Below are 27,528 nucleotides of genomic sequence, written 5' to 3' on the forward strand. Positions count from 1 at the left end.
AATAGCTCTCTGGGTACACTCTGTACTGGAACCAAAGTGTTCTGACACAAAATGTCTTTCTGCATCTGTCAAGTTAGGGCTGCCCTAGAAGTCTCCACTGGCTCCCATGGTCAAGGCATCAGGTCTCATGTCATCAGCTTTGCCCAATATTGTCTCCACCTATGTCTCTCCCATTTCTTCCCACATTCACCTCCCACTCTCCCTGCTCTGCCCAAATTGCTGGTGACTGATGCTTTTGGATTCTTTATCCACTCCCAGCTCTGGACATCCTTATATCCTACTCATGCTAACTGGAAACAACCCCTCAGACAGAAAATTCCTGTTCTGAAAAGCTCTCCACTGTTAAAGCTTATGGTTACATTTAGAATCCATGATATGATACCTACCACACCTTATGTCTGACCCTTTCTCTGGCATATGCTTGGTAACATACATACAATTTAAGATATATATTTTATTAGCTAAAGGAAAGCATTTAAATAATTCACGTGGTTTGCTTTTGACAAATTTGGCTTGAGTCTTTAAATAAAAGTGAAAATCTGGCACACATTTCATACACACATTTGATTTTTTTTGTCTTTTCTCTTCCTACACCTCAACACCAAGTGAAATAGAATGTTCCTGATTAAAAGAAGTTTTTCTGTCTACCTTTGTGGTGGCCTGGTGTTTTATATTTTATGAAATGGTAGCTTCAAAAGCGAAGTAATTGAAATACATCTTGTGAGAGGAACATGTACTTACTGCTTTTCCTGAAACTAAACAGCTGATTATTTACAGTGTGGAAATACAGACTAAAAGGTCTGTGTCTCCTAATTTCATTTTCCAGAAGGCCTCTGCTACACAAGTAATGTCAGAGTGCAGAGGAGATCATGCAACTCAAATGCCGTGTTTCAGGAATCTGTAACACTCCTTGCTGCAAGCTTCTGGAAAAGAATCAACTTCTACTGGTAAAAAGTTTTTCTACTATTAGCTGAATGATTTTGAGTTATTTGAAGCTATGAATATTTGTCCAAATGTTTATATTACTGAGCAAATAGTAGGTAAATTCCATCCTAACAATGAAGCAACTTCCAGCAATGAGTAACAGAAATAACACCTCCCTTACATATTTACTGCAGTAAATGTCTAAAAGCAACCCTACAGTCAGGTATTGCAGTGAGAAATGAAAGACATGGGGAGGATCTCAACATTTAGAACAAAAACTCTTTCACCATAACACAGATAATTCTGTGTAGGAAGAGAGACCTTGTACTCACTTTCATTTCTCATGGGTGTTCTCACTTATCTATTCTTCTTGGTGCTTCCAAATTATTTCCTACTTTGACAAAACAAAACTATTTTTAGAGAATTTCTCAACTCTGGAAAAATGTTTTAAAATAACACTTGGAAATAAAATAAAAATAACACTTGGGATGAATAACACTCTCTCCCCCTCTGCTTGGTATAACTAGCACTATCACATATTTCCCATTTTATTTAAAACACTACCATAAACTGAGAAAACATGATATAGGAAATAATTATATTTAAAACAACTCACAGTTCTGACTGAATATGCAGTCCTCTGAAAACACAAATGTAGTCTCCCTCACATTAATGACCAGATCCTTCAAAATCCTGTGTTTAGAACTGCAAGTGTTTAAGCACTGAATGAAGTTTTGTCAAAGAAACAGTTATACAAGCACCCCCTTGGTATTACAAAGGTTAATATTAGAGAACATTAGTATGGAGTATGCAGAAAAAAAAATGAGAGCTGAGTTTTACCTGCAATCAAGAGTTTAAGTTAACTAATCTAATAGGTTACAAAAATACTGTTTACTTATTTTTGCCATATGACATTTTCTGTTTTCTATAGAACTAGTGGACAAAGTTGAAGCAAGAGTGCTTCAGCTTCTGCAACAATACCTCTCCAAAGTCAATGCCTGAAATTTTTGCTGGTCACCTATAATTAATACATTCCCTCAAATCTCAGAACAGCCCCCCAGCTACCATAGAATTACAGCACCTTGTGTCAGGACATTTTCAGAGGGCTTTTAGATATGTAGCAGCAGTACTGGTATTTTAAATGAATGAAAGCCCTTCCTTTAAAATAAAAGAAAAAAGTCACAGGCCACGATCTAAAGCAGTAACAATGATGATGTGTGGTATTTAAGAACATGAATGTAAACAACTATGAAGTTTGCATTAGGATTAAGTAATAAGGTTAAGACAAGACACAGCAGAAGTTGTCTCCAAATATTAGACCAGACCTGACTGTAGAAACCAGAACATAATTTCCACTGCTGCTGTTTCCCTCTGGGCAAATCCTGAGCCCTTAGAGAAAGCAAATCTCCAACTCATATTAAAAGTTGGCTTAAGAAACAAAATTTCATGGTAGAAGTCTGCTATGTCAAAGCAGCAGTGGGAAGAATAAAAGACAAGGACATAGCATGATCCATGTCCCAACATAGTTGTTTCTCATCCTGGAAAACAAGTAATAATGCTTACCAACCCCAGCGTGTCACAGAGTAATGGAATTTTCATCTTTTGCTGAAGAACTGACACACTAGTAAATCAAGCTGTATTTGGCAGAGAGAAATTTAAAACAAAACACTCTCTTGGGAGAGGGGGCTTCAGGAAACAATCTTAAACTGACCTCACTTCCCAGTGCTGACACCCTAGTGACATAATGCCACCCTGAAGCTTTATTTTACTGCCAAGTCTGGTATCCTCTTGTGAATCTAAACTGAGCATAGTGCCGGTCTGCCCTGCCAGCCTCCTACTGCTCCTCATGCACAGGGAGCTGTGAAGTTCTGGGGAGTCCAGACCCCCAGATCAGTTTCTGCTGGATAAGCAATGCTGACTTTGCAACAGATCAGCTGAGGAAGAGTCACAAATCCATCCCAGAAGTGATGGCAGCAAGCAAGAGGGCAAAAATGAAGAGCGTGTAAAGATAGTATAGTTACCAAGGTAAGCATATAACCAAACTTCAGTGAGGAGTCAGGGAAAATGCAAACCCCTTAGAACACCTGGAGTGTTCTGTGTGGCACCTGGAAGTGACACATTAGCCAGGTATTTATGGATCACCAGAAAAAGCCCTTGAATCTTCAGTATAAAAAGTATCTTACTTGAGTGCTAGCACACCTAGCATTTTAGATCTCTCTGCAGCTGAAATAATAACATTTGTAAGGAAGTGATCGAGGTGACAGGTAACTGAAAAGTGAAAGCTCAGTCATATAGTTACTTCTGAATTCAGATTAGTGGCTGCTTTCATTAGAAGGCAGGGATCAACCCTGAGACTTGTCTACTAAGCAGGGAGAACATTGGTAGAAGTGAAATGTGTAGCTGGGAAATCAAAAGCCTAAGTCACTTTGTACTCGTAGGGCAGCATTTCAGGAACATCAATGTCTGTTTAAATTCATAACAAATTAATTCACTCCAGCTCTACTGGTTTATACCCCTTTACTGCAACCTGGACATTGATAGGAAGGACAAGAAACTCTTTTATCCATTTATTGTATGTCATGATACCCTTGACCCCACATGACCACCACTCTCTGTCATAAGTTCTGGAAGAAACCAGACTAAGAAGTAGGTCTGATCCAACTGTTGCCATAAACATAGTAGGAATTTAACAAAACCTTCTGCTTTTAATTGTGTCCAGAAGCCTCGAGTGACCTTTTACAGAGATAATCAGAGGCGGAATTTGGCCCAGAGCAATCTGCTTTTAAGTTGCATTCAAACATCAAGATGACCAACAGATAGCACAGAGAAATCAACATACCGCTAAAACTCTGGAATGGCTTTCTAAATCTCTCAAAATTATCTCAACACATTGCTGAAAATCTTCACATACAGTCCTTGCTCTCCACTTTCCCTTCATGCTCTCTTTAGACTGGGTGCATCCCTTCAATCTTAAGAAAATAAAAACCCACACCTGGCTAAATCCATCCCTCTCCCCTTTGCCATTGTTTCTCATGTAATCAACACAGCAGCAGCAACACAGCAAGCCATAAAGCCAGGCAGTATAAGTATGAACAAAACTGATTTCATTCACTTACACCCTCATATCCACATACTCACAAGCACCTGGATGTGTGTGTCCAAGCAGCCTGTGCAAAACTCAGGTGCCAAGACAGGAGGTCTGCCTAGGACTTCTTGTGACAACACAGAGAAAAAAAAGACACCAGCTATTGAGTTCTTACCACTTCAGTCTCTTCTTTGGCTGGTAACCACATGCTGGTTTTGGATAGGCCTTTTTCTACCCTCCTGTAGGCACTGTTAATCAAGTTGTCCATCTTGTCCTGCCTCCAAGAGGCATCACTTGCTCAGGTGCTTTGCCTCCTGGCCACCTGCACGTAGACAGATGCTAGGATTTTGGTGACCTGCTTATCTAAGAGACTTCAGCACATGCCATTCTTACATTCTTAACAGCCTTTCTGCAGCTGTTATTCCTTCTGACCCCCCTATCTCCCAGAGATTCTCATACATACCAGTCTTGATGTGTCTATTACAATTCTTCCAAATGTCAGTGCCCACCTATCATGGAAGAGAAATACAGACATTATGACCCTCTGCACTACAAAGCAAGAAACTGTTTCAGTGTAAAGCAGAAGTGCACAGTGAACTAACCATGATTTGGCCATAGGTTATCAACAAGTTATCTTCCAGTATTAGTTTCTTTAATAATCTTCTAGTAAGACCATATGCATTCTATGTTATCTTGCTCAAAGGATTACTATACATTGATACATGTTATAGAAAGCAAACTAATTTAGAAGAGTTCTATTTCTAGGTACCATGAAAAAAAATCCAGAACTTTCATCTGTTTTATTCAGTAGCTCACCTTCCTGCCTCAATAATACTTCTTAAAATAAAAAGGAATTAAGAGCAAATAGCGTGCTGCTTTTCATGCAACTGATCAAAATAACATCACCTCAAAATTAATATACACTATCTGGAAAACACAGTGCCCACTGATGCCCTCCATCCTCCTTCTGCATTTCACTGTTCTGAACATCAGCCAGGTAGTTGGAGCACTGAGCCTAGCACAGGTTAGCTGCAAGAGAGGGGACATCACAAATACCACACATTTGTAAAAGGGAAAACAAAAAGCATTGTCGATTTGCTTCTAGTCCAGTAGGATTCCACTACAAGGGAATAGGCTTTTTTCAGCATAAAGTTTATTGTTCTTCACATTACTGCAGCATTTGAAAGCACTGGTCCTTGTGCTACCTTGAGGAAACCACAGATTAACCCAAGTCTAAAATAAATAGGTGACCCGATGAACAAGTTCCTTACCTTTGTTCCTAAGGGTCCTATCTGTAATGGCTGTTTAAGAGATGATTTTCAATGCAAGTCATCTTCATTATAGAATTTGTATATGAATTCTTTTGAGAAATACAGGAAGCAAAACCTATGAAGACTGTATTTTAGTAATTTAAGAAAAAAATATTACTGTGCCTCTCCATCTGTAGAAGAGTTACTAAGGTGAGGAAAATAAGGGGTTTTTCAAATACAGTTTTTGGTTACTTTGGAAGAAGTCCTTCAACCTCACCTTCTCAGGGGGCTAGCACATCAGTTTGTTCAAAACAGAACAGATTTAATCACTTACCAAGAAAACTCCAACACCACATCCAACATGCAACAGCTCTTCTGAGATGGGACTGAATTCCTCTTGTTTGACAGTAAGAGTATTGATTTGAAAACAGTCTCTTCTATTTCCTATACCAGGCTCTCAAGTGGTTCCTTTTTTTCCCTTGTAGTAAGAATAGATGAACTTAGGAGGTAGAGCTCCTGGTGAGACCTGCATGATAGGATTCTTTACCTCATGCTCTAGGTTAAATGTGAAAACTGCACAAAACCACCCAAAGTCTTCTGATTCATGGGAAGAGGTACAGTTACTGAATTACAAGAGAGGTCCCAGTAAAGCTGTGAAACTGCCAGTAGCAATACTTATGTAATAAATGCCCCCTGGGGGAAGAATGCCAGAATACCCACTCTACACTTACACCCCATTGCAACTTACTTCAACCCTGGACTTTGCTGGCACCAAAGGTCTCCAGATTGCTTTGCTAGCAGCTCTATTACTTAACCTAGAAGTACAGTTAAATGTATTTTCTTCACCAATAAGTGGCATTTCTTCTCTTCCAGTTCCAGAAGTTCCTCCACAGTGACATGCCCCACAGAGATTCCTACATCATTTTGCATCTCCCTCCCTGAAACTCACCCTGTAACAATTTCATTCATCTCTCCCCTCATTCATATGCATTCTCCTTACTGCCCATTACAAAGCCTTCCTTCCCCTCCCCAAAATGTTAAGACAGCTACATTGCTCCATGTCAGAAGCTAATCCAACTCTTCTAAACTAGCTCATGAAGCAAGAAATTAGTCACAACTCCAAGATCAACAACAAGTTTAAGGCAGCAAGAAAGATCTTCTCAGATACTACTGCAGTATGCAACAAGATACATGAGCCAACTCTGACTACAGAAACTCACTGAAGTACTTAAGCATTCCCATTCTATCAAGGTTTTCATATAGGCTTAAAGATTATTAAGGTTTCTCAAAGCCAAGCAGCATTAGGACCAACTGCAGGCATCCTTACAAAAATACACATCTCTCCCTTCTGCAAAAACAAACAGCTAACTAAACAAGCTTTTGTACCCTACTTCTTTCCCTCTATCTCCAATCTTTTTGAGCAGGTGAAGAGGTCCTTTATCAAGGCAGCTGAGAGCCTGCAATAAAATCCATGTCAGAGGGAGGCAATGGTACCCTGGCATGCCCAGAATGTGAAGCAAAACTACTCATGCAAGACAAGCAAGGCAGAAACTCAGCAGTGTGGGAAGTTTTCAAGTCATGGAGGTCAGGCAGAAAAAACATCATAGATAAAAAGTCTGGAAAATGGATTACACAATGTGAACAGCAGAAAATAAAAGCTGGCCAAAGTCTTAAAAACCTAAAAATGCCACATACAAAACAAGTAGATATTAAAAAAGAGGGAAGCAGTAAATGATTCCTAAGAGACCTCAAGATTAGTATTACAACGAGTGAATTGAGAACACCCTTGCTGAGAATATAGAAGTTCTTTTGACTACAAAACTATTAGCAAAAAAAAAAAAAAAAAAAAAAAAACAGATGAAGAGATCAAAATGGCAAGCAAGATCAGCATGTTCAGACACCACCAAAATCCTGAGAAACTTCTAAATCCAGTACTTTCTATCACCTTTCTGAAAACAGATGTAAAAGCACACTGTCGACACATTTATTATTACAGAAATCTGGTAGCAAAATAAAAATATGTTTGACAGAAGGAATCAGCAATGCATTCAGAAGCACTGACCTAAACTAGTGCATTCATATCTTGTCACTGTGAAGCCTACAAAGTGCACCTGTACTTATCCCAGCCAGAAACAGAACTCTCATTGCCTCAGGTATATCCAAGACTGGACTAGAAAGATGCAGAGAAAAAGCTCAGGGTGATTTCTGAAGAGCATGCCCCCATGGCACAGGACACACCTATTAACACAAATTTAGAAAAAATTATGGACAGGACAAATGAGATTTCTATATGCCCGTGGTTTAAAACTACTCAGCAGAAAGTACAGCAAGCCAATTGTTTCCAAGCACTCTGGTGTGAAAATTCAAGTTAGATCAGGAGCAAAAGCTTTCTGGAAGAACACAAGGCCAAGCTTCAGCTGAATGGATTCTGTTGAAGCAGCAAATTCTCACCAAGAGTACTTTGCTCAGAAAATCCACAGCACTTTGGAATGGGTATTTCTGCCCCTCCTGTCCTACAGCTTTGCCATGCCTTCAACCATTAGCATCTGTCAGGTGGGGATGCTGAACAGCAAGCAGCTGAAGCAAGTTAAGGAAGGAAGGGAAAAAAGAAGTCTCTCTCAAAACCGAACAACTTTGTTTGCAATGGTCTCCCCCAACAGTCCAAAAACTTCAAAAGTCAGCTTAAAAAAAGTTACTTTAAAATAGCATATTTCAAAACAACAGAGCATAACTCTAGTGTTTGATTTGTGCAATACCAAATAGCAGTTCCAGAAGGCTTATTTATTTCTGAAGTACAGAATGGAGCTCATGCATACGGACTTGGTCCTCTTCACAAATACTGTTCTGAAGGAAGATGATGCATTTAGCATCATTGTTCATTCAAAGAGATGTTTTAAGCCAGTTAAGTCTCACAGCTACTAGAAAAGAGGAAAGTATTTTAGATTTCTGAACACTGTTTCTAGCTTCTACTGCTTAGCACTATGTCATTCCAAGAGCAATATATAAATCAGCAAGGAACATGATTATTCTGGAGCCTAAGCATGACATACAATGCCACACAAGAATAATAATAATAAAAATAATAATTTCTGTTGTAACTTTTCATTACAAAAATACCAGATAGAGAGAAGACAGACTTTCAGGAGCAATGTCACAGAACCCAGGCAGGCTGTGACATGCAAACATTTGAGAAAATACACTCACACAGAAATGTTGCACTGAGAACTAAAGAACTGAACAGACTGCAATACTGCATTACTGAGCACAGATGTTAAGAGTATTTAGAAACAGGTATTTAAGTAACAATTGCTAAATTGTATTTTCTTATGCTGATTCCCAAGCTTTTTGTCCAAACACACTCTTAAATTTTGGCTCTTCAGGAAACTACTGCACCCATTACTAGAATATGACATCTGAGAATGAAAGAATTCAGTCCTGAGTTTTATTGTTTCCACAAGCAAGTTCATTTTATCTTAATAACAGTATTCAGGATTGAACTGTTTAACTACAAAAACATCACTTGGTATTTCTTTTCCTCAAAACCTATAAAAAATTTCAAATGAAAAAGTTGTCAAGGGAACTGAGTTCATATCAAATCATGTGTGAGACAAAAAAAAAAACAAAAAAACAAACAAAAACACAACAACAAAAAAAAAATACTGCAGGACAGTCTTAGCTGAGAAGCAACCCAGAATTCTGACACACAACACTGTACAGGTGCTTGAATAGGTACAGGTCCCATAATCTCAGCAGCCTAAGGTTAGGCTACAGTCTTGTTTCTTTACCAGGAGAAAAGCCTATGTCAAGGATCCAGACTTGGTTCTTGTTCTTCAGTTTCATCAGGTAGCTCTTCAGCAGAGGCACCACACACATTGTCCTGGTTATCTCCAGACTGATTTAGCTCATCAGGTTCCCCAGCTGCAGTCTGAGTCGTTTCTTCTTCCTCTTCTTCCCCATCATCCTCTACATCCATCTCAAACACCCTCACATGACGGAGATTTGCACTTAGCTACAGAGACAGTAAGCAGTTTCTGTCAATAAATAAGTAAATAAAAGCACCAATACCCTTTCAAATGTCAGCCAATACTTCTGAAAATAACCTTTATCTCCAAAATGGAAGTATCAGGGAAATGAGCAACTTTTTTTTTTTTTTTACTGTTCTGTGGGCTAAAAAAGTAAAGCAAGTAGAACTATTAATTCTTTTAAAGTCTGTGTTATCTTATCAGACTAACCTGACACATTTATAAAAGATTACAAGAATGAACTATTTTTTAAAAATAAGTTTTGATAAATCTCACTGAATCAGTATAAACAGGTAACCACTCTCTCCATTCATAGCATGTTTTCTTTAATAGTTTACAGACACTGTACTTACCACACAAGAAACTTTTCTAATACCATTCACAGCAACATACTGAGCTTTCATATTCTCCAGCACTCTCCACTGATTCTCCAAAAAGACAGTACGTGTGGGTATCTCACTGCTTTGCTCATCCAGCCTGCACACAGTCAAGAAGAAAAGCACAATACAAGCACATAAGAAACAATTCCAGTACTAAAAAAATAAATAAATAAAAAATTCAGTCAGTCCAGCTTTTTGTCTAAATGTTATATTGTATGTAACGAGCAGATAAGAATTTGAAACCATCATAATTCTGCTATGGATATTCTGGAGTAGGGGGATCCAGCTGTGGAGACACAGCATGTTTGAACTGAGGTAAAAAAGGTGAGGAGGGAGTTATAAGGCCTGGTCTTCCCAGAAGTAACAGCTGAACTAAGAGGATGGGATAATACTGCTACTCCTTCTTTCAAACCTCTCTTCTGCATGAAGTTTCTGAAAACAAAGTCCTGGAGGCCTCCATGGCCTTTCAAATATGTATCATCACTCCAGTTCATCCCCACTCATAGGGACTGTATGAAGAAACTCTCTGCCAAGAACATGGGGCAGGATTAGTTTGAACTTTTATTCACTATTTTCTGTTCATTCTTTAGTACCCATTCATTCTCCATTTACCCAGACTTATGAAAAGCATTTGGCACTGTCCCATATGACACCATTATTTCCAAACTGGAGAGACATGGACCTGGAGATGCCTAAACTGGAGACAGCAACCACTCAGCAAGTATGTAGGAGGAATTGACTGGATGGTCTTACTCAGAGAGCTGCAGTCAATGGCTTGACATCCAACCAGTGACAAGTGGTGTTCCTCAAGGGTCAGGATTGGGATCAGCACTGTTTTCACATGTTTTGTCAGCAACATGGATATGGACTGAGTGCTCCCTGAGCAAGTTTGCTGCCAACACCAAGTTGGGTGGTGTGGCTGATATGCTGGAGGCCACCCAGAGGGACCTTGATGGGCTTGAGAGGTGGGCCCATGCCAACCTCAAGAAGTTCAACAAGGCCAAGCGCAAGCTCCTGCACCTGGATCAGGGCAATCCCAAGCATAAATAGAGGCTGGGTGGAGAATGGGTTGAGAGCAGCCCCTGGGAGAAGAACTTGGAGATATGGATGGATGAAAAAGCAAGATATAATGCAGTAGTGTGTACTTGCAGCCCAGAAAGCCAACCATACCCTTGGCTGCATCAAAAGAAGCATGGCCAGCAGGTCAAAGGAGGTGATTCTCCCACTATATTCAGATCTTGTGAGACCCCAGCTGGAGTCCTGTGTCCAGTTCTGGCACCCCCAACACAGGAAGGGCATGGAAGTGGTGGGAGTGATGCCAGAGGAGAGGCACAAAGGTGATCAGAGGGCTGGAGCATCTCTGCTATGAGAACAAGCTGAGAGAGTTGGCACAGTTCAGCCTGGAGAAGAGAAGGCTCTGGCAAGACCTTACAGCAACCTTCCAGTACAAAACAAACTGTTTAGGAAACTTCCATCTCCCCACTCTCCCTATCACAAGAAGGCTTTAAAAATATTTACACACACATAAAGCACAAGTAAATGTACATAATAATTGCCTGATCTGTTTTTCAGTTCTGCATTTTCAGACTTGCTCAAAGTACCTTTTAGTAGAATCCCAAATGAATTCCCTATTTGGGTCCTCATCTGTGTATACTGAAGACAGAGGCAGCTGAGCCAAGACTCTCTCCTTCCCCTCTTGTTCCACACTTTCCTTCAGAACTACAGTTACAGTTTCATCATCATAGAAGTGTGCATCTAAGCAGCTGTAGCATCTGCAGGGAAGAAATTTAGGAAGCATCAAGGAACAAAAGTGACTGTAAAACTAAAAGTTTACTTTTAGCAACTTTAATACTTTTAAGTTGCAGGATATTCATGTTAAAAAGTATTCAGTACATAACAGTGAGCTTTACTGTAAAAGATAAAAAACATCAGTCATGTAGCTAAGCCTGAGAAAGAGCCAGACCATAGAGAGCAGACTTCTTTATGATACAGAAAAAGCAATTCTGAAGGAAAAAAACCAGCTTACTAACAATCTTGGTTTATCCCCATTTAATGTGGAATGAAAGAAACAGTAAATACAAACATCCTAGAAAATTCAGAAGCACAACTGAAGGTACTGAGGGCAATCACATTTGGTCTTTTTACATGAAAAGGGTGTGCTTAGTCTGCCATGACTTCTAAGGTGCCCCCATTCAGGCATATCATGTCTCACTCTCTTATTTAAAGAACATCACAGAGATAAGAAAGATCTGTTTCCAGATAGCTTTGTTTCTTGTATGTATGCTAAAGCTTCAGTCAATTAGAAAACTAAAATTTACTTAACTTTGAGATGAAGTGCAAAATAAGCCTCCCATAATCCTCTATCTTAATGCACCTGTGCCATTGTCTCTCAGCCTGACTCAGTCAGGGACTACAAGCTGGCCCAGCATCTGAAGTAGTAACTTGTAGGATAAAAGCCAAACTGTAATGCCTGAGAAGTTAACTTACTGTAAAGTAAACACTAGAAAACATGGTCCTCAATTTAGCAATCTGCAGTTATGGAAAAAAAAGTCAAATGTACTGACCTGGAGTCTGAGCTCTCATTTATACTGTTGTTCAAGAAGTTTCCAAACTCTACTGCAAGAATTCCATTACTGACAGACCTAGAAGAACAGTGTCCGTTACCTCAGTGACTAATTTCTTTTCCATTCACAGAGAATCCAAAACATCTCATGACAACTGTGGTAAGAGATGATGCAAGTTTAGCACAACACACAGCTACATCCCCAGATGATGTAAGTGGTGGATGGGAACTTTCTGATTTCTTCTACCCCTCAGCAAAACATGACTAATGGAGCCACATGGGAAACAGAGTCTGGCTTGTGGAAAACTGTTCTTCTTTGCAGAACTCTTGGCTCAGCTGTCCTAGTCTCAGATCCATGGCATTGTTACTCAAATCAACAGAAAACTAGTTTAGATATCAAAAAGGAAGGAAATAGGATAACTTTGACATCAGCAGCTCCCAATCTGAAACAGGAAAGAGTTTCATCATGCGTCTTCTTCAGCAGGAAAACTGCATTAAAAATTCCCATCCCACCACTGTTACCTCCTAAAATGAAACACAGATCACAAAAATCAGTATTTCACAGAGAGCAGGAGCTTGTGTTCTTTTCTAAACCCAAGGTTTCAGTAATTTCACTGACAGAATGCATCTTAGGCAGTTGTATCACCATAACCAGACAGTGATAAACTGCAACTCCAACACAAACTCCTGAAGGTACACAAACTACACCCCAAAGAGATATATCCCCTTCCTTTGGGTCCACCTTCCATTTTTCCTTAAATTACAGGCTAGAAGGGGTTAATCAAGAAATAAAATTTACAGTAAGACAAAGCAACACTGAAAGCATGACTCCCTGTCATTTTTCACAGGTTTGCATACACAAATAATTCTTTCAGAAGCAGAATTAAACAAGGCTGATTTTTTTTCCTGAGCCTAAAAATATCTTGGGTCTTGTGGTTAGATTTTCTGAGTCTTATATGACACACACTCCTGCTGCAGTTTACTACAGCAGTTCCTAATGTCCTCCTCATTTTCTCTACCATTCATGCTGCTCATTACTTCTTTTTTTTCAAAAATATTAATATTCTATTTGTGTATGTACACACATGCTAGTGGTCACAAACCATCTTCTCCTCTTCTTTGTCTTACCTGGAAGTATCAGTATGTCTCCTCAAAATGTATATTTTAGAAACAGAATTTTCTAATATGGTGAAGAGAACATAATGTATATTGGATGTTTTGTCATTCCACCTGTAATGAGGTGACAAGAAATGAAAATTTAGGTCAAGTTTCAACAACTGTTAAATGACAATGACATAGAACAAGAAAAGCAGCATACTTACAAAAATGGTAGTTTAGATAATTGAGGTGCGGAATCTTCACTGAAAAGGAAAAAACAAACCAGTTTATAAAATGCTACTCTAATTTCATGCAACTGAGGCTTAGAAATAATGTAAAGAAATACCTTTGAGAAGTTTTGTAAAGAGACATGCAGACTGCTTCATGCACTGACTTTCCAATTACATCCTAAAAAATACAATGAAAACAGACAAAAAAAATACAACTATTTATTCATACTAATGAATTTTTTTCAAGACAAAAAAACCCAACCACACAAAACAAGTACAACTGAAAGAAAAACCCACCAATATTTATGCTGGAATAAACTTTCCCTGCAAACACTACTGTCACTTGGTACACTTGTTTCATGTTTTTTCATAATATATAAACTTGTGTACTGACAATGAACACAGTTACCTAGCACATAGCAAAAATACCAAGCTAATTAATAGTAAAAACAGATGCCAAAAATGTGGAAATGCTAGACACTGAAAAAACCAAACCAAAACCAAAAATCACACTCTCCCTAGCCACAGGCTTGACTCTTCCTGCCAATGGCAAATCTGGGCTACATGCTACAAGCTGCAGGCACTCCAAGGCAAATATTAAAACTTCAGGCCTTACTAAGCAAGACTACAATCTTCAGTTGACTGCTACCCCCAGCAGAAAGTTAGGATCTAAATAAATTGAACTTACCGCTGGCTTCTGTAAACACTGATCAATGACCCCTTCCATTTGCCTTTTGACAAAATGCAGTGATTTCTCAGGATAGTAGGGAAACAAAAGTGGACTTTCTGTGAACAGATAAGTCTTTTAAAGCTGCTTGTATCTCTAGGAAAACATATTACACTGTTATTAAGGGGACAAATTGGATTGAGCTCAGTGAACAGTCAGTAAGAAGGTGATGAGGCTAAAGGAGAGGATGAGGAGGTTGGGTTTGTTCAGCCCAGAGAAGCAAGGGCTGACAAGCAGGAACCCATTGGTCTTCAGCTGCCTAAAAGAGGAGTTACAAAAGATATCATTTTCAAAGCTGCACACAGGGAGAGGAGATGCAACAGTTGTAACCTCCATCAAGTGAAATTCCAGCTATATACAAGGAAAAAAAGTTTTCTCAAGGACTGGTTAGTCACAGAAACAGAGTGCCCAGAGGGGCTGCAGGGTCTGGGTCCTTGCAGGTCCAGGGGACTTGGCTGCACAAAGCCTTGAGCAACCCAGCCTAGCTTCAAAATTATCCCTGCTTTGCTTGGGTTAGCTGACTGCCTACATTATTCTAAATCATTCTAATTATTCTCAATTTAAATTCTAACAGAAGTAACTGACTGGATTACAATATGAAATTCAGTAAGTATATGAGAAATGGAGCCCTGCCATAGCTCATTCAAAATTGCAAAAAGATGGAATTGCATTTACCCTAGAGCTAGAAACACAGTTGTCATAAAATATCTTAAATAAAACAATTTCCATATATCTACAGTAGCTACGACTTGGCTTCAGTAGGACTGATTTGTTCTTATGAAATGAAGTACTTCATAAAAAAGGCATCCAGCTTTTGAGATAAATCTCACTACTTATTTTAATTACATAACATGTTTCTTTTCCAATGTTTAGCTGGAAAAAATGATAAAGAGAACAAGTTAGGACACTTCGCCCAGGTATGACCTAAGCATAACTAATGCTTGCTTGAGTTGGAATTAAGATCTCCTAAAATAGGTATCTCCTAAGATTCCTACTAAGCCAGCATTTCTAAGACTGGTGCATAACAAGTAGGAAATTCCCAGTACTCAAAAAATGGTAACTGACTGGGTAAACAGCTACACAAAAACTGGATAAAAATAACAAGGTCTATTTATTTTATTCTACTCAGATGAAGACTCATTATTAACACTACAGAAGTAACCTGTAAGCACGAAAAATAAATTACTCTTCTACATTTGCTACATTCTACATGTATCTTTGATTCACTTTTATTTTTTACTAAAGCAGGAGTTACCTTTAAGGTGAGTACTATTTTTAAGAAAGTTAAACCACTGGTTTCCCTCTGTATTAGGTGGAGATACAAGGTCATCATCTTCATCTTTCAAGTACTAGAAAATAAAGGGACACTTGTAAGATTGCATTTTAAGTATAAGGGACATTAAAATTCACCTCCAGGATTGCCCCTCCCAGATCTGTTAAACATGTCTTAAATTAATATGCCCTACTCTTAAAACTACCTCAACTATTGCCTAACATCATATTGTGATTTTTCCATAAGAAACTGATTTTAAAACCAGCAGAAACATTTTGAAATCCACTGATCAATGGGATAAAACAACAAGCACATTTCAATTCTACATTACCATTACTGGCTATAAAATAATTTGAGCCTCTTCCTAAGAATACAGCATGAATAAGTATGTTTTAAACACTGTTTTTCCTAGTAACAGTGGAAAATAATTAAAATACCCTCCTTTAGCATTACTGTAACGCACAACACAGAGCAAAGGGGACAGAGAAGAAAAGTAGGCATGGCTTTAAAAGCTGTCCCACCTAAGGATTTTGTAATTTATTATTTTTTTACTTATTTCCTGTTTCTTTACCTGCCCAACTCTCTCCACATTGAAGTATTTTCCTTTACGGTTGTAAAGTTCTGGCGCCTGAAAAAATAATGCAAACAAAACCATTATTTAAACCAAAGTTGATGAGAAGTAGTGTACAAAATAATTCATTTTATTACAAGGTTTTCAGGCTCAGTTCTTGGCAGAAAAAAACTGTCAAAAAACTAGCAAATCAATATAACTTACCTCATTGAAGTGTTCAGTAAGAAAATCAGCAACAAATGTGATATCTTTTTGAGTCATCTAAAAGAAGAAAAAAAGATAAAAATAAATAAAATAAAATAAAGCAAAGGATAAGAAATAGATTTCAGTGAGCACAGAACACATCTTCTGCAGGCTGATCAAGTGCAGCTCCTTCAGCCCTTCCTCCCAGGCAAGTGCTCCAGCCTGCCACTTGCTCAGAAGCCCTCTGCTGAACTCACTCCAGTTTATTCACATCTGTCTTGCACAGGTGGGGCTCAAACTCCCTGGAAGTGATCTGATGAGTGCCAAGTATGGGTGAGGGGTAACTACTTAACCTCCTGGACATGCTCCTGTGAGTATAACCCTGCATCCTCTAGGCTGCCTGTGCTGCCAGGGTGCATTGCTGGCTCCTGCCCAGCTTGCAATCACCAGCATCCCAGGTCCCTCTCAGCAGAGTGAATCCCCAGCCAGCTGGGGCCCTGCTATGCAATTGCAGGGGGTTTACTCTTCCCCAGGACAGCACCTTTTCCCCATGTGTCCTTGTGGAACTTCAGGAGGTCCCCATCTGTCTATTCCTCCAGCCTATCTATTTACCTCTGGAAGGCACCTCTGCCCTTCGGTGTATTGACTGTTTCACCAAGGGTGATGGTGTCTGCAAAGCTGCTGCAGGTGTATTCCATCTCCTTCACCAAGGCATTGGTGAAGATGTTAAAATCCTGCTCCCATTAACTCACTTGTTCAGACCACAAAGAGCTGCTATACACAGAGACCTCACATTCACTGAACAGAGAAGTATTAACAAAGAAAACAAAAAGCCACTCAGGCAATTAGTGCAATTAGCCACTCAGCATATTAGTGTGGATCTGCAGACACCAACTTGCTCAAAGCAATGACACAGATGCTCTCTTTTAAGTTTCGGAACAAAAATCAACTTTTAGTCTTGTGCTCAAGTCAAGCAGAATACAGAGAATACCAACATGTAGTAGAAAATGTTACTGCTACCTTGTTCAGCTCTGGAAGTACATGATCTTCTGACATTCTCAACATAGCTGAGGGAAAAATTAGATTCTTACTGCATTAATATTGATATGTTTTCCTAATATTCTTAATTTTCCATGGCTATGTAATAAGACTGCTGATAAAATAGGAAAGATTAATATGTCAGAAGCAAGAGAGTCTGGAATGAAGATTATGTATCGAGACTGAAATTAAATCTCACTTTGCTCACTAACTTAACAATACAAATCTTGGAAATTTTTTTTTAATCTTTTCCAGCTGCATTTATCCTGTACAAGACTGAGAAAAGATTATTATCAAAAGGGGTCAGAAGAACTTATCCATACACATACTAAGAGTAGTAAAATGGACATATAAAAAAAATACATGAGTACTGTCATGCCCAGAATAATATGTTTTAAGAGAGTTGTACTGAAGTAATTTTAATTCAGTGAGGCTTAGCTAAACAGTTCTCTGTTTAAACACAAGCAAACACAGTGAACATTTAAGTAATGCAAGTTCTAATGTTATGACAGAATTCAGCTTTCTGAAATTTTTTAAATGAAAATTATTATATTCCTGCTACTAAACACTAACACTGCACTTATAGTGCTTTTACAGTTTCTGGTAAGACTGCTTAGTTTATTGTAAAGTGGTTTAAAACCGATTAATTAAAACTTATAGACTTATTAATAATCACTTTATAAAAACAAGCAGGCTAAAATACAGCATTCTGCATGTCCATCTAAAATTTTACCTGCAGCTACCCAGCTACGATTGGAGGTGACTGTGAAGTGCACCAGGACATTTACAGACTGTTTACATCTGTGCATAACCTTACAGCCAACTGCATCTCCACAGGAGAAAAAAACAAGTGACAGAGTGGAGGTGAGTCAGACTATACTTCATATTTGGTATAAACTGAACAAATCCTTTTTTCTCCAAGTCAAGACTGGCAAACTGCTCATGAAGCAGAAAACAGCTTGTAATATCACTACAGCATAAGTACATAGAGCACCCACTGCATACATACTAAATTTAACCGAAAACTATCAAATTTATGATCTGTGGGTTTATTAATATTATAGCTATTCTTGTTTCATCAACTGTAACAGTTTAGATGCCCAGAAATTTTCCATTATAGAAAGAAATAGACTGTAATAACCAAGACAGGCTTAATTACTTGCAGGCATTTCAGTGCTGACAACACAAAAGAGGTACTGGATGCTTAATGCCACTGAGCTTACCAACGTAGAGCCAGCGAAAAAACGCTTTGAAGTTTTTCATGCTACTGTCGATAACTCTGAGCAAGAAACAAGAGAAGAAATCACCAGATCTAAAAGTCACAAGCTGCTCCACACTTGTCTCAGCCTCACTACAGAAAGGACTGCAAGCACTACCAATTTCTCTTTAAATGCCCAATACAACCTTCCACGTGAGGCTGTTCCTGGTGTATGAGTTTGTGAGATGCACTGAGACAAGATAAAAGTTGATCACCAGAAGAGGAGCTTTGCCCTCCCAACCTCCTTTATTCCCAGCCACATGCTTCCCTTTTGATACAAGGCTCAGTAGGGATATTTTTTAAACTCTCCATACTTACTGAAGCAGCTCGTTTGCTTTCAAGATGAAAGAACCAACAGCAGTAATAGCATCTGCAGGGAGAGCTAACATTACTATTAAGCTTTCAAAAGTACAATCAGAGTAGGCACACAGCACACACACAGCTGTACCTTCAATTCCAGATGCATCTAATCCCAGAGATTCATACTTCTGTTTCCATAAAGCCATTCCTTTCAATTCACTCAAGTGGTATAGCAGTGCCTCAGAGCCACTAGGAAGGCAGAGGGAAGAAGTACAGCCTTTAAATCACTCTTTGGAAATTCACAGCTTCTCTGCAGGCTATATTTTTATCATTTTATGTGCAAACCAGAGTGCTTTATAAGGTGGTCTTGGCATTTAAGAGCTAAAGTATCACTTCACAGAAGAGCAAATACTTCCCTAGTGATTTTAACCACCACAAGAAGTTGGTGTGAGACTTTTGCATATATCCTATAAACACACCAGGTAGTGATGTACAGTCATGGAGATTATTCAAAATACTTCAGTAGTTCTCCAGTACCCAAAAGTAAAACAGTACAATTTGCTATGATCAAGCTCTGCACCAGCACACCCTCATCCAAAGAACCACCAACACAGCATCCTGCCTTTTAGCATACTATACTCCATTTTATCTGTAATTTACTTAACATTCTCTGACTTACCTCTGCAAGTGACTTATAACCAACTTTTGTATACTGGAATAGGAAGACTCTATGGACTGACCAAGTTTTTTTAAACCCTGTTAAAAAAGAAATACAGAAATATAATAATGTTCTGCTAACTTGACAGAATAGTGGTTAAAATATTGAGATATTACATTTCAATATATGTTAAAAATATTAACCTACCTTTACTGTCAGTTGGTTCATTAGTAATGCCTGAAGTTCCAGACTAAAGGAGGTGGGGGAGAGAACCAAATACGAGTTCATTTTGTATTTCAATACCAAATATAAATACATACTCAGATAAAACAACAGTAACTACCTTGCTTTGCCCCATAACAACAGCTGCATAAACTCATCCTGAACAGAAGTGGTTGTATTCTTTTCCTGTCAGTCAAAATGATTGAAATAAATTGGTAAAGAGGTTAAATCCAGGCTACCAAATAATCTCACAAACACTTATATTAAAAATACATTGGAAAACCCATCCACCATATCCTGAATGCTGGAATCAGACTCCAAATCACCAGAAACTTTCTAGTATTGTAAGTTATTTTAAATTTTATTACAGAGTAGAAATTCTAAGCAATTTGTCACCACCAGGAATCTATTAAAAAAACAACTATTTGATGCAAATTACTTCTAGCCATGGCTAACAAACACAAACTTCAAGCAAATCTAAAAGCATTTTAAGTATGGCTGTTATAAATGCTCTACTTAACAAGGCTGTAAGTGTAGGTGGGCTGCTATTCATCCAGGAATACTGAATTCTGCATTCAGTTCATAAACGACTGAACTATATAGAGCAAAACCTTAAAAATAAATGAACTGATCAACAGCTGTACAAGCTGAAAACTATCACTTTTCAATAACTTAGAATAAATAAAAACCTGAAGTATCACAATACAATTGTGCTTGATTGTACTGAGATACCTTCAGCAAGACAGCACTTGACACACAATAGATTCCAGGTTGCCCCTGAACTTAAGAGATTTTTATCTGGAGGCATTTTGCTTAAACAACACTAGGATATGCAGTATGTTACCATGAACAACAGAACAACTGCAAAAAAATTTTTTTTTTCCAAAAGAACGTTTAGCAGTACAGTACCTGCACAAACTTTGTTAGCCTCGAGTCCATCTGCATCAGTATTTCCTCCCAGGCTTCACACATGCATGTCAAAGACAGCTTTATGTACTGTAACAGAGACACAAACACTGGTGTGTTTCCTGCTCACCCCCCCTCAAAACACATGCAAGAACTGGGTGTTAAAATACAAAGGGAAGATAGACTCTAGATATTACACTAAAATCTACTATCAAATTCCAAGATAGAGCTCTACGTTTACTTAAAAACAACTTAAGCTTCCTGCCAGAACACATTTATTTTATTTGCATTAAGAATACTGAAGCCTGTAAGAAGTGTGAGATGACAAGGTGCCCTCACACAACTCTACCTGTAACAGAGTTGAAATGTGAGTAAACTTCCGGGCCATCCGAGTTACCTCGGGTAAGTAACTTGATAACAGACTGGTGTCCAGCTAAAACAAATGAAATAAGCAACAGTTAAGATACTATTTTCCTTTCAATAAATTTAAGATTACAGAAATAAAGAGACAGATTGGAAGGGCCCACAGAAAAACTGTCACTCCTCATTTCCTTAAAGTTGATTTTAAGAGGGAAATACATTTAATTTAAAGGGACAATATTTATATTTTTATAAGTCTGTCAAAACTCCTGATAAAATCCCTCACTTTGGGATTCTAGCAGTACTTTATGGATGACTTTTCTGGATAGATGACTTTCCTGGATAGACTGGATAATGAACAGCACTGTTGCTATTCCTTTAAATGCAGAATGAAGAAAATCTAACTGTAACTGTAACTAAATAAATTAAAGCTATATTTAAAGTAATATTTTAAAAGAATGCTTCAGATCATCACCATCAATCTCATCAGTGGAACTGCATACTAACCTGATAAATCCAAAAGCTAAATTAGGATGAATTTCAGAAAGGCTGGAAATAGGAACTTGTGGGTTTTTTTCTGCAAATACCAAGAAAGCAATAAAGCTACTAGAAATTAATTTAAAAAGCAGTTTTAAAAAACATTTTAAAATTACTTGCCTGAAAATATGTTATCTCTGCTTCACTGCCTGAAGAATCTTGTATCTCTGTAATAACTGATAGTGATTTCAAATCACTGGACAAACACAGTCCTCGACATGAACCTGCCACCTGGAGGATTCCAGTTTAAAAGTTAATGAAATATTCCATCTCCTCTGAAGATGCATTTACTGCTCTAGCACATTCACATATAAAAAATGTTGCAACCAACGACCTGAAAACAAAGTGAAATTTTCAGGAACAGAACACTTTTTTTTGCTGCAGATTAGTATTGAACTTTGCTTCATTTGAAACAAGAAGTGAAACTGCTGGAGTTACAATGTCTTTCCAACATTAACCACTCAAATCAATTGTGAGAAACAACTATTATCTTCTTTAAACTTCAACAACTTCAGTTTCACTTATATGTAGGCATACATATGCATTTTTTTCACTCGTTTCAGCTGTAGTTTGGCATATTATGAAGGAAAAAAAATAAGGAAAGGAATGGAACATACCCCAGTTACTCTAGCAATCTTGAACATTCCATAAGCATAAATCTCAATAAAACCTGAGCTGCCACCAAGGACAAGAGCATTAAGCCTATAAAAATAAAGAGTATGTATTGATGAGCATACTGAAACAAATTCTAATGCATACAAACATAGTTCTTAATACTTGAATTCCATCCCTTTCTAAAGATGCCCTAAAGAATCACCAAACAAAAAGAAACACTGTACTGCTATTTACAATCCAAGAAATTTTAAAATAAAAAAACATTAGTTTGGATTTTACTGAGAAGACCTGCCTCTAACATTTACAGAAAGAGTATAAATTACTAAATTAACTGATAGAATAGGGGAAAAAAATAAAATAATTAGCACAGAAGTCCTTCTTTATTGACTTTCTATCTTCTAAAAGAAGGAAAAAGTAAGTTTCTTGCAACAGTCCACCGACCAGTACAGGCTGCAAACCATTCTTAGAAAGCTACTTTTGTATTCCCCTAAGTTTACACTATCTACACACAGAGTAAGTTTGCTGCAGTCACTCAATGCTGCTCATCAGCCAAATCTCAAAGGATTCAGCATTTGAAATAGGTGCAGCAGCAAAGACCAGGCACAAGGGACAAAAGGATCAGGAACAGAAACCCAGCTCAAGGGATACAGCCTGGGACAGATAGGTCTGTGTTTTGCTGGCTTTGTAGCATCAGTTTGCTACAATGACTTGGGAAAAAGCTTCTCTCTCAGCTCTCCCTTTTTGTCTATATTTAAAATATTAAACTTTGGACAGGGAGGTTGTTGTTCTCATACACCCATACATCTTCAACTACACATATCTGCATACATCACAGTGAGCAGTAATGCTCTCCAACATAAAAAATGAGAATATATTTACATGCCCCCTTGTAAAAGACAAGAAAATCAACTGTAACTTCTGCCTGTTGCACACCTACATTTATGTTAAAGGAGAATGTTTCTGTTAAAACCCAGATGAAAAGATGTAAACTGATGGAGACCATTTTTAATATATTCTTTGAATGAAAAAGAGACATTTAAGGGTCCTTTCTCCAGGAAGCTTAAAAAGAGATTAAGAATAAAGACAAACCAATTTATGCAGTATTTTATAGCTTAAAAAACCCCAATCCCCCCAGAAAATGCCCACAACAACCCAATGCATAGAATTTACCTGACATCACCCAGAAGCTTCATAATCTCATCTGACTTTTCTTCACTGAAAATAGGAAACATAGGATTGGGGTTTATGTAGCTTGTCTCAATACCAGAAAAGAAACATAAAAAACAAACAAACAAAAAAAAACCCCAAAACACACAAGAAAGATAAAAGATGACAATTTCTTACCTGAAAATTTTCGCAGTGGCACTGTAACTGAAAGCAAAATAATTATTCTTAGTAACAGTGAGCAGATAAAGCATCAGAGATGAATTGCCAAAGCAATGACTACAAATGACAAATCCTGTCTTCTCAAACTTATTAACAAAACACTTACCTTTTTGGTAGTGCTGGTAATTTAGGCAAAAGGACATTAGATTCATCCTCAGCGTTGTAAAAGGAAGTGAGAACACTGAAACAGAAGCAAGATTGTCTTGAACAACGTATCAGGAGATAAGTCTGTACCCATCAGGAGAATGCTAGGGTGATTTAAAGTGCAGTTACTTTCTTGCTACTTTAAGATATTTTTTTTCTGGAGATAGGGGAAAATCCCCAAGTCAGGCTTAGACTACCTCCCTTTTTTTAATGTGTTTTATTTAATTATTGTCTTGCACTGCAGAAAGTGCATATAAGAGGCTTCTGTAAGACCTCAGAAATAGGGACCACGATGTCCTCCAGCTCCTCTGTGCTGCTGAGACCTGTCAATGCCACAGAGCTCAGGGTCACCAGGGGCAACCTGACTTCCTGAAACAAGTACAGCCACAATAGAATTGCCCCTGTAGATGGATGTAACACCAAAGGCACATCAGGCACCAAACTAAAGTTCTTGAACACAAAGGTAAATTAAACAGTATGGAAGTAAAGTGGATCAGAAAAGCTGTACAAGCTTTTATTAAGCAGCTCTTAAGAGGTGGGTGCTCAAGATCATGTTTGTATATCCTTAAGAACCACAAGATTAAAATATCAGCACTATAAATAAGCATATAAAACGTGCCTATCCTAACTAGAAGGAAAATTTTAGACAAGTGGTAATAGAAAGCAACAGCTACATATTAGGACTGCTTGTAACATCCTAAGTATAGCTGTTATTACAATGTCACTACATAGCCCATAATTTACTTTTCAGACTCACCTGCTTTCCTCAGTTACTTCCATCCAATGCATGTATGTAATAGATGAGTCCACAGAGAAGGAGTGCAAACTTTCTGGTTTTTCTACATCACACAGAATAACCCGCTTTGTATCAGTGAGGCCAAAAGCCAAAACTAGAGAAAAATGAGTAAAATGTATAAATAACCAATGTGCAAAACCTTGTACTTCATACCAAACCAGAAACTAATGTATCTTCAAAGTCAACTACTGGGCAGAGTTTTCTATTTGCAGTCCTTCCAAATTCTCATTTGATACCTACTTATTAAAATGAAAGTCTGAAGTCCTATCATATTTTAGGAGATAAATTTAAGTCTAAGACTTATTTCACAGCTTTTTTAACCTACATATTGAACTGTAAATGCTTCTAACACTTTTAACAGTAGTTCTCATAAAGTAGAAGATTCAGTTTTTGCAAATCTGAAGCCAAAATCATATATAAAGACTTTTCACCAGGAGGTTTGGGGCTTATTACAACAAAATACAATTTGAGTATTGGCTATTGCTGGGCTATTTCAGCATCACCTTCATCTTAACTTTGCATAAAAGCACATGGCAGGCATAGGTTTCTGTGCTTACTGTCTTCCAATCACAGGCATTCTGCCTAAATAGAAGTTTCTTAAACTCCTCAGACTCCATTGTAAATCAATATTCATAGTTGTTACACACATGTCATGGAAGACAATTGTGCTCATTCTCCCACCTCTAATGAGTAAAAAACCCATCTAATCTCTATCCTAAGTTTATTAAGCTACCAATTTCAAAATTATTTCTGTTGATAAGTGAAAGGCTTTTTTTTTTCCTGATGCATTATTACAGTAATTTTAGCCCCTAAAGTTCAGCCTATGCTAAATCAATAAGCTCTCCAGTCAATCTTAATCACACAGCCTTCCTTTTCCAATAAGTTTTGTGGTTCATACTAAAATATTCTGCTTTTGCTAGACTTCTGCTAGACCTTAAAAAGGAGTATTTTGGATATAAATTCTCCTGCAAATCCTTACGTGCTATCAACAGTGTAGATCTCTCTGAATAAGCCTACATAAAACTAAATCACACTTCTTTTTGAACACCATTTACTGGAAAATTTCCCTCACAGATAAAAGATATCATCACCCCAACTTCCACCATTTTCCAGTGGGATTTTTATTGCTCCACATAATCTCATATACTTGACATTACTTTTGCCATCAGGTCTCCAAGCAAGAGCAGTCACTTCTTTTCCTGTATTTTCATTAGGAGGCAAACTCCACACTCGCTGAAAGTTCGCAAGTCGATGAAGTAAAACCTACAAAGCAAACACATTGAAGACAAAAATAAACCACATTCTTAACACCAGGCTGCAAATCTATTTAAGATGCACTTTTTTTCTTTTTTTTTTTTAAACCATTCTTTATAACTTCTGCATCTTAAGTATCACCTGCTTCTCTAGTAGGTGATTCACTCTTATGCCATTTAAGAGGACAACATAGTGTTTTACAGGACAGAGAAACAAGCTATGCCTTCCACAAGCCTAGAAGCCTGCAACCTACAGGGGTTGCCCTCACTTCTCCAGCAGAGTCAGCCTGAAAGCACCACAGGCTTCATGCATGACTGTATACAGCAGCTCCAGGAAAAAGAAAAAAAAAACAAACCAAACCAAACAAAAAAAAAAAAAAAAAAAAAACAAACAAAAAAAAAAACAAAAAAAAAACAAAAACAAAAAAAACAAAAAAAAAACCAAACAACAAACCAAACAACAAACAAACCCCAAAAAAACCAAACAAAAAGCCCCCCAACAAACAAAATAACCACACAAAACCGTAACACCTGAAAATACATTAAATAGGAAATTTCACGTGCTTTAACATCCCACAGTTGCAGGCACTCAGAGCATCACCCGCAAATTTGCAAACAGGGAAGGGGTATTAATTAGTATTGAGATGCTGGATTAAAAATCTGCTATTACTACAGGTTTGGCTAATCTAACAGAAATTACACCACTGAAAACAGCGACGGCACCCCAGCCACTGCAGAACAGAGCCAGAATCTCCCTGCTCCTTTCCCTCCCTTCCCCGCCAGCCCCTCCCCGCAGCCGCGGCCTCCATCGCGGCCCCGCACTCACCTCCCCGGCCCTGTTAGCCAGGGCGATGAGGTCCCTTTTGGGGGACCAGGCCATGAAGACCACCTCCTGGGGCAGCTGCTTCTCCCCCACCTGCCGGAAGGCGGGCATGGCTGCGGCCACCTCCGGGACCCTTCCCTTCCCTTCCCCCGCAGCCCCTGACCCCGCACGGCTCCCGCCTTCCGGGGGCGGTGCTTCCCGCCGCGGGGCGGGATGGGCCGTGAGGGGAGCGGAGCTTCAGCGGGGGCCCGAGGAGCGGGTCGGGAAAGCTTTGGGGTCAGGCTGTTCCCGCCCCGGCTGCCCCTCAGGGGTCAGGGGCTGTGTGCCGGCTCCCTCCCCTAACCCGCCCCGGGGTACATTGCCCGCGGGCCTGGAGGATGGGAGGCGGTGGGGTCCCGGTCCCGGTCGGGGGTGGACGCTGGGCAGGCAGTGAATGGAAAGCTCAGCCTCCTGTACCTGCAGGGCACGGCAGTGCTGCTTGAACTCGGCGTAAGAAGGCGAAGGGATCAGCCCATCCCGCTGTGACACGAGCTTAGGGTGTCTTAGGCTGACACCCAGGAACAGGCTGCACCCCTCTTCCATTCCCCCAGTTTCACAAGGCAGCCCACTGCCACCAGCACGGCCAGTCCGAAACAGCAAAACTAACCATTTAGAAAATTTAACTAGTAGAATTATAAAAATAAGGTCATTTTTTCCCGCTCACCAAGCTTCTCAAGTACCGGTATTATTTTTCTTCTTAAGCTCTTCTCCGTTGGGAGAGACTGTTCAAGTACCCCAAAACCCCTACTGCCAGAGGACTGGGACTAACAGAGCCCGGACCCCTCAGGATCTGTGCCTTCCCCTCACCTAACCTCACTCCTCCCTTGCCCAAAGTCCCCAGTAGCCCCCAGTACAACACTGCATCTCCCAGCACCTCCCCTCTGGGC

General features: G+C 38.8%; 1 protein-coding gene across 1 annotated transcript; it reads right to left on the bottom strand.

Moving 5' to 3' along the window:
• Window positions 1-8,687: 8,687 nt before the first annotated feature.
• ANAPC4 (anaphase promoting complex subunit 4) lies at window positions 8,688-26,793 on the bottom strand. Its single transcript, XM_071743813.1, has 28 exons — window positions 26,606-26,793; window positions 25,684-25,789; window positions 24,488-24,620; window positions 23,693-23,767; window positions 23,545-23,571; window positions 23,371-23,415; window positions 22,203-22,287; window positions 21,706-21,816; window positions 21,038-21,121; window positions 20,692-20,778; window positions 19,904-19,968; window positions 19,768-19,810; window positions 19,582-19,658; window positions 19,051-19,151; window positions 18,921-18,972; window positions 18,568-18,623; window positions 17,327-17,373; window positions 16,328-16,384; window positions 16,124-16,180; window positions 15,535-15,628; window positions 14,241-14,338; window positions 13,669-13,730; window positions 13,547-13,585; window positions 13,353-13,454; window positions 12,226-12,303; window positions 11,263-11,433; window positions 9,635-9,758; window positions 8,688-9,268 (listed from the first exon to the last, which is right to left on the bottom strand). Exons 1-28 carry the CDS (start codon window positions 26,711-26,713, stop codon window positions 9,062-9,064), a joined length of 2,391 nt encoding a protein of 796 aa, XP_071599914.1. The 5' UTR covers window positions 26,714-26,793; the 3' UTR covers window positions 8,688-9,061.
• Between the last annotated feature and the right edge of the window lie 735 nt (window positions 26,794-27,528).

This window comes from Heliangelus exortis, chromosome 4 (genome assembly GCF_036169615.1).
Source record: "Heliangelus exortis chromosome 4, bHelExo1.hap1, whole genome shotgun sequence".
In the NCBI taxonomy this organism is placed as follows: Eukaryota; Metazoa; Chordata; class Aves; order Apodiformes; family Trochilidae; genus Heliangelus; species Heliangelus exortis.

Bases quoted from the DNA above. Each gene is read 5' to 3' on its own strand.
- ANAPC4 (XM_071743813.1), bottom strand. From the start codon at position 26,713: ATGCCCGCCTTCCGGCAGGTGGGGGAGAAGCAGCTGCCCCAGGAGGTG. The intron at 19,659-19,767 runs GTAGGTTAATAT...CTTTTTTAACAG, and splicing joins TGAACCAACTGACAGTAAAG to GGTTTAAAAAAACTTGGTCA. The intron at 15,629-16,123 runs GTAAAGAAACAG...TTTATTTTCTAG, and splicing joins ATGTGGAGAGAGTTGGGCAG to TACTTGAAAGATGAAGATGA.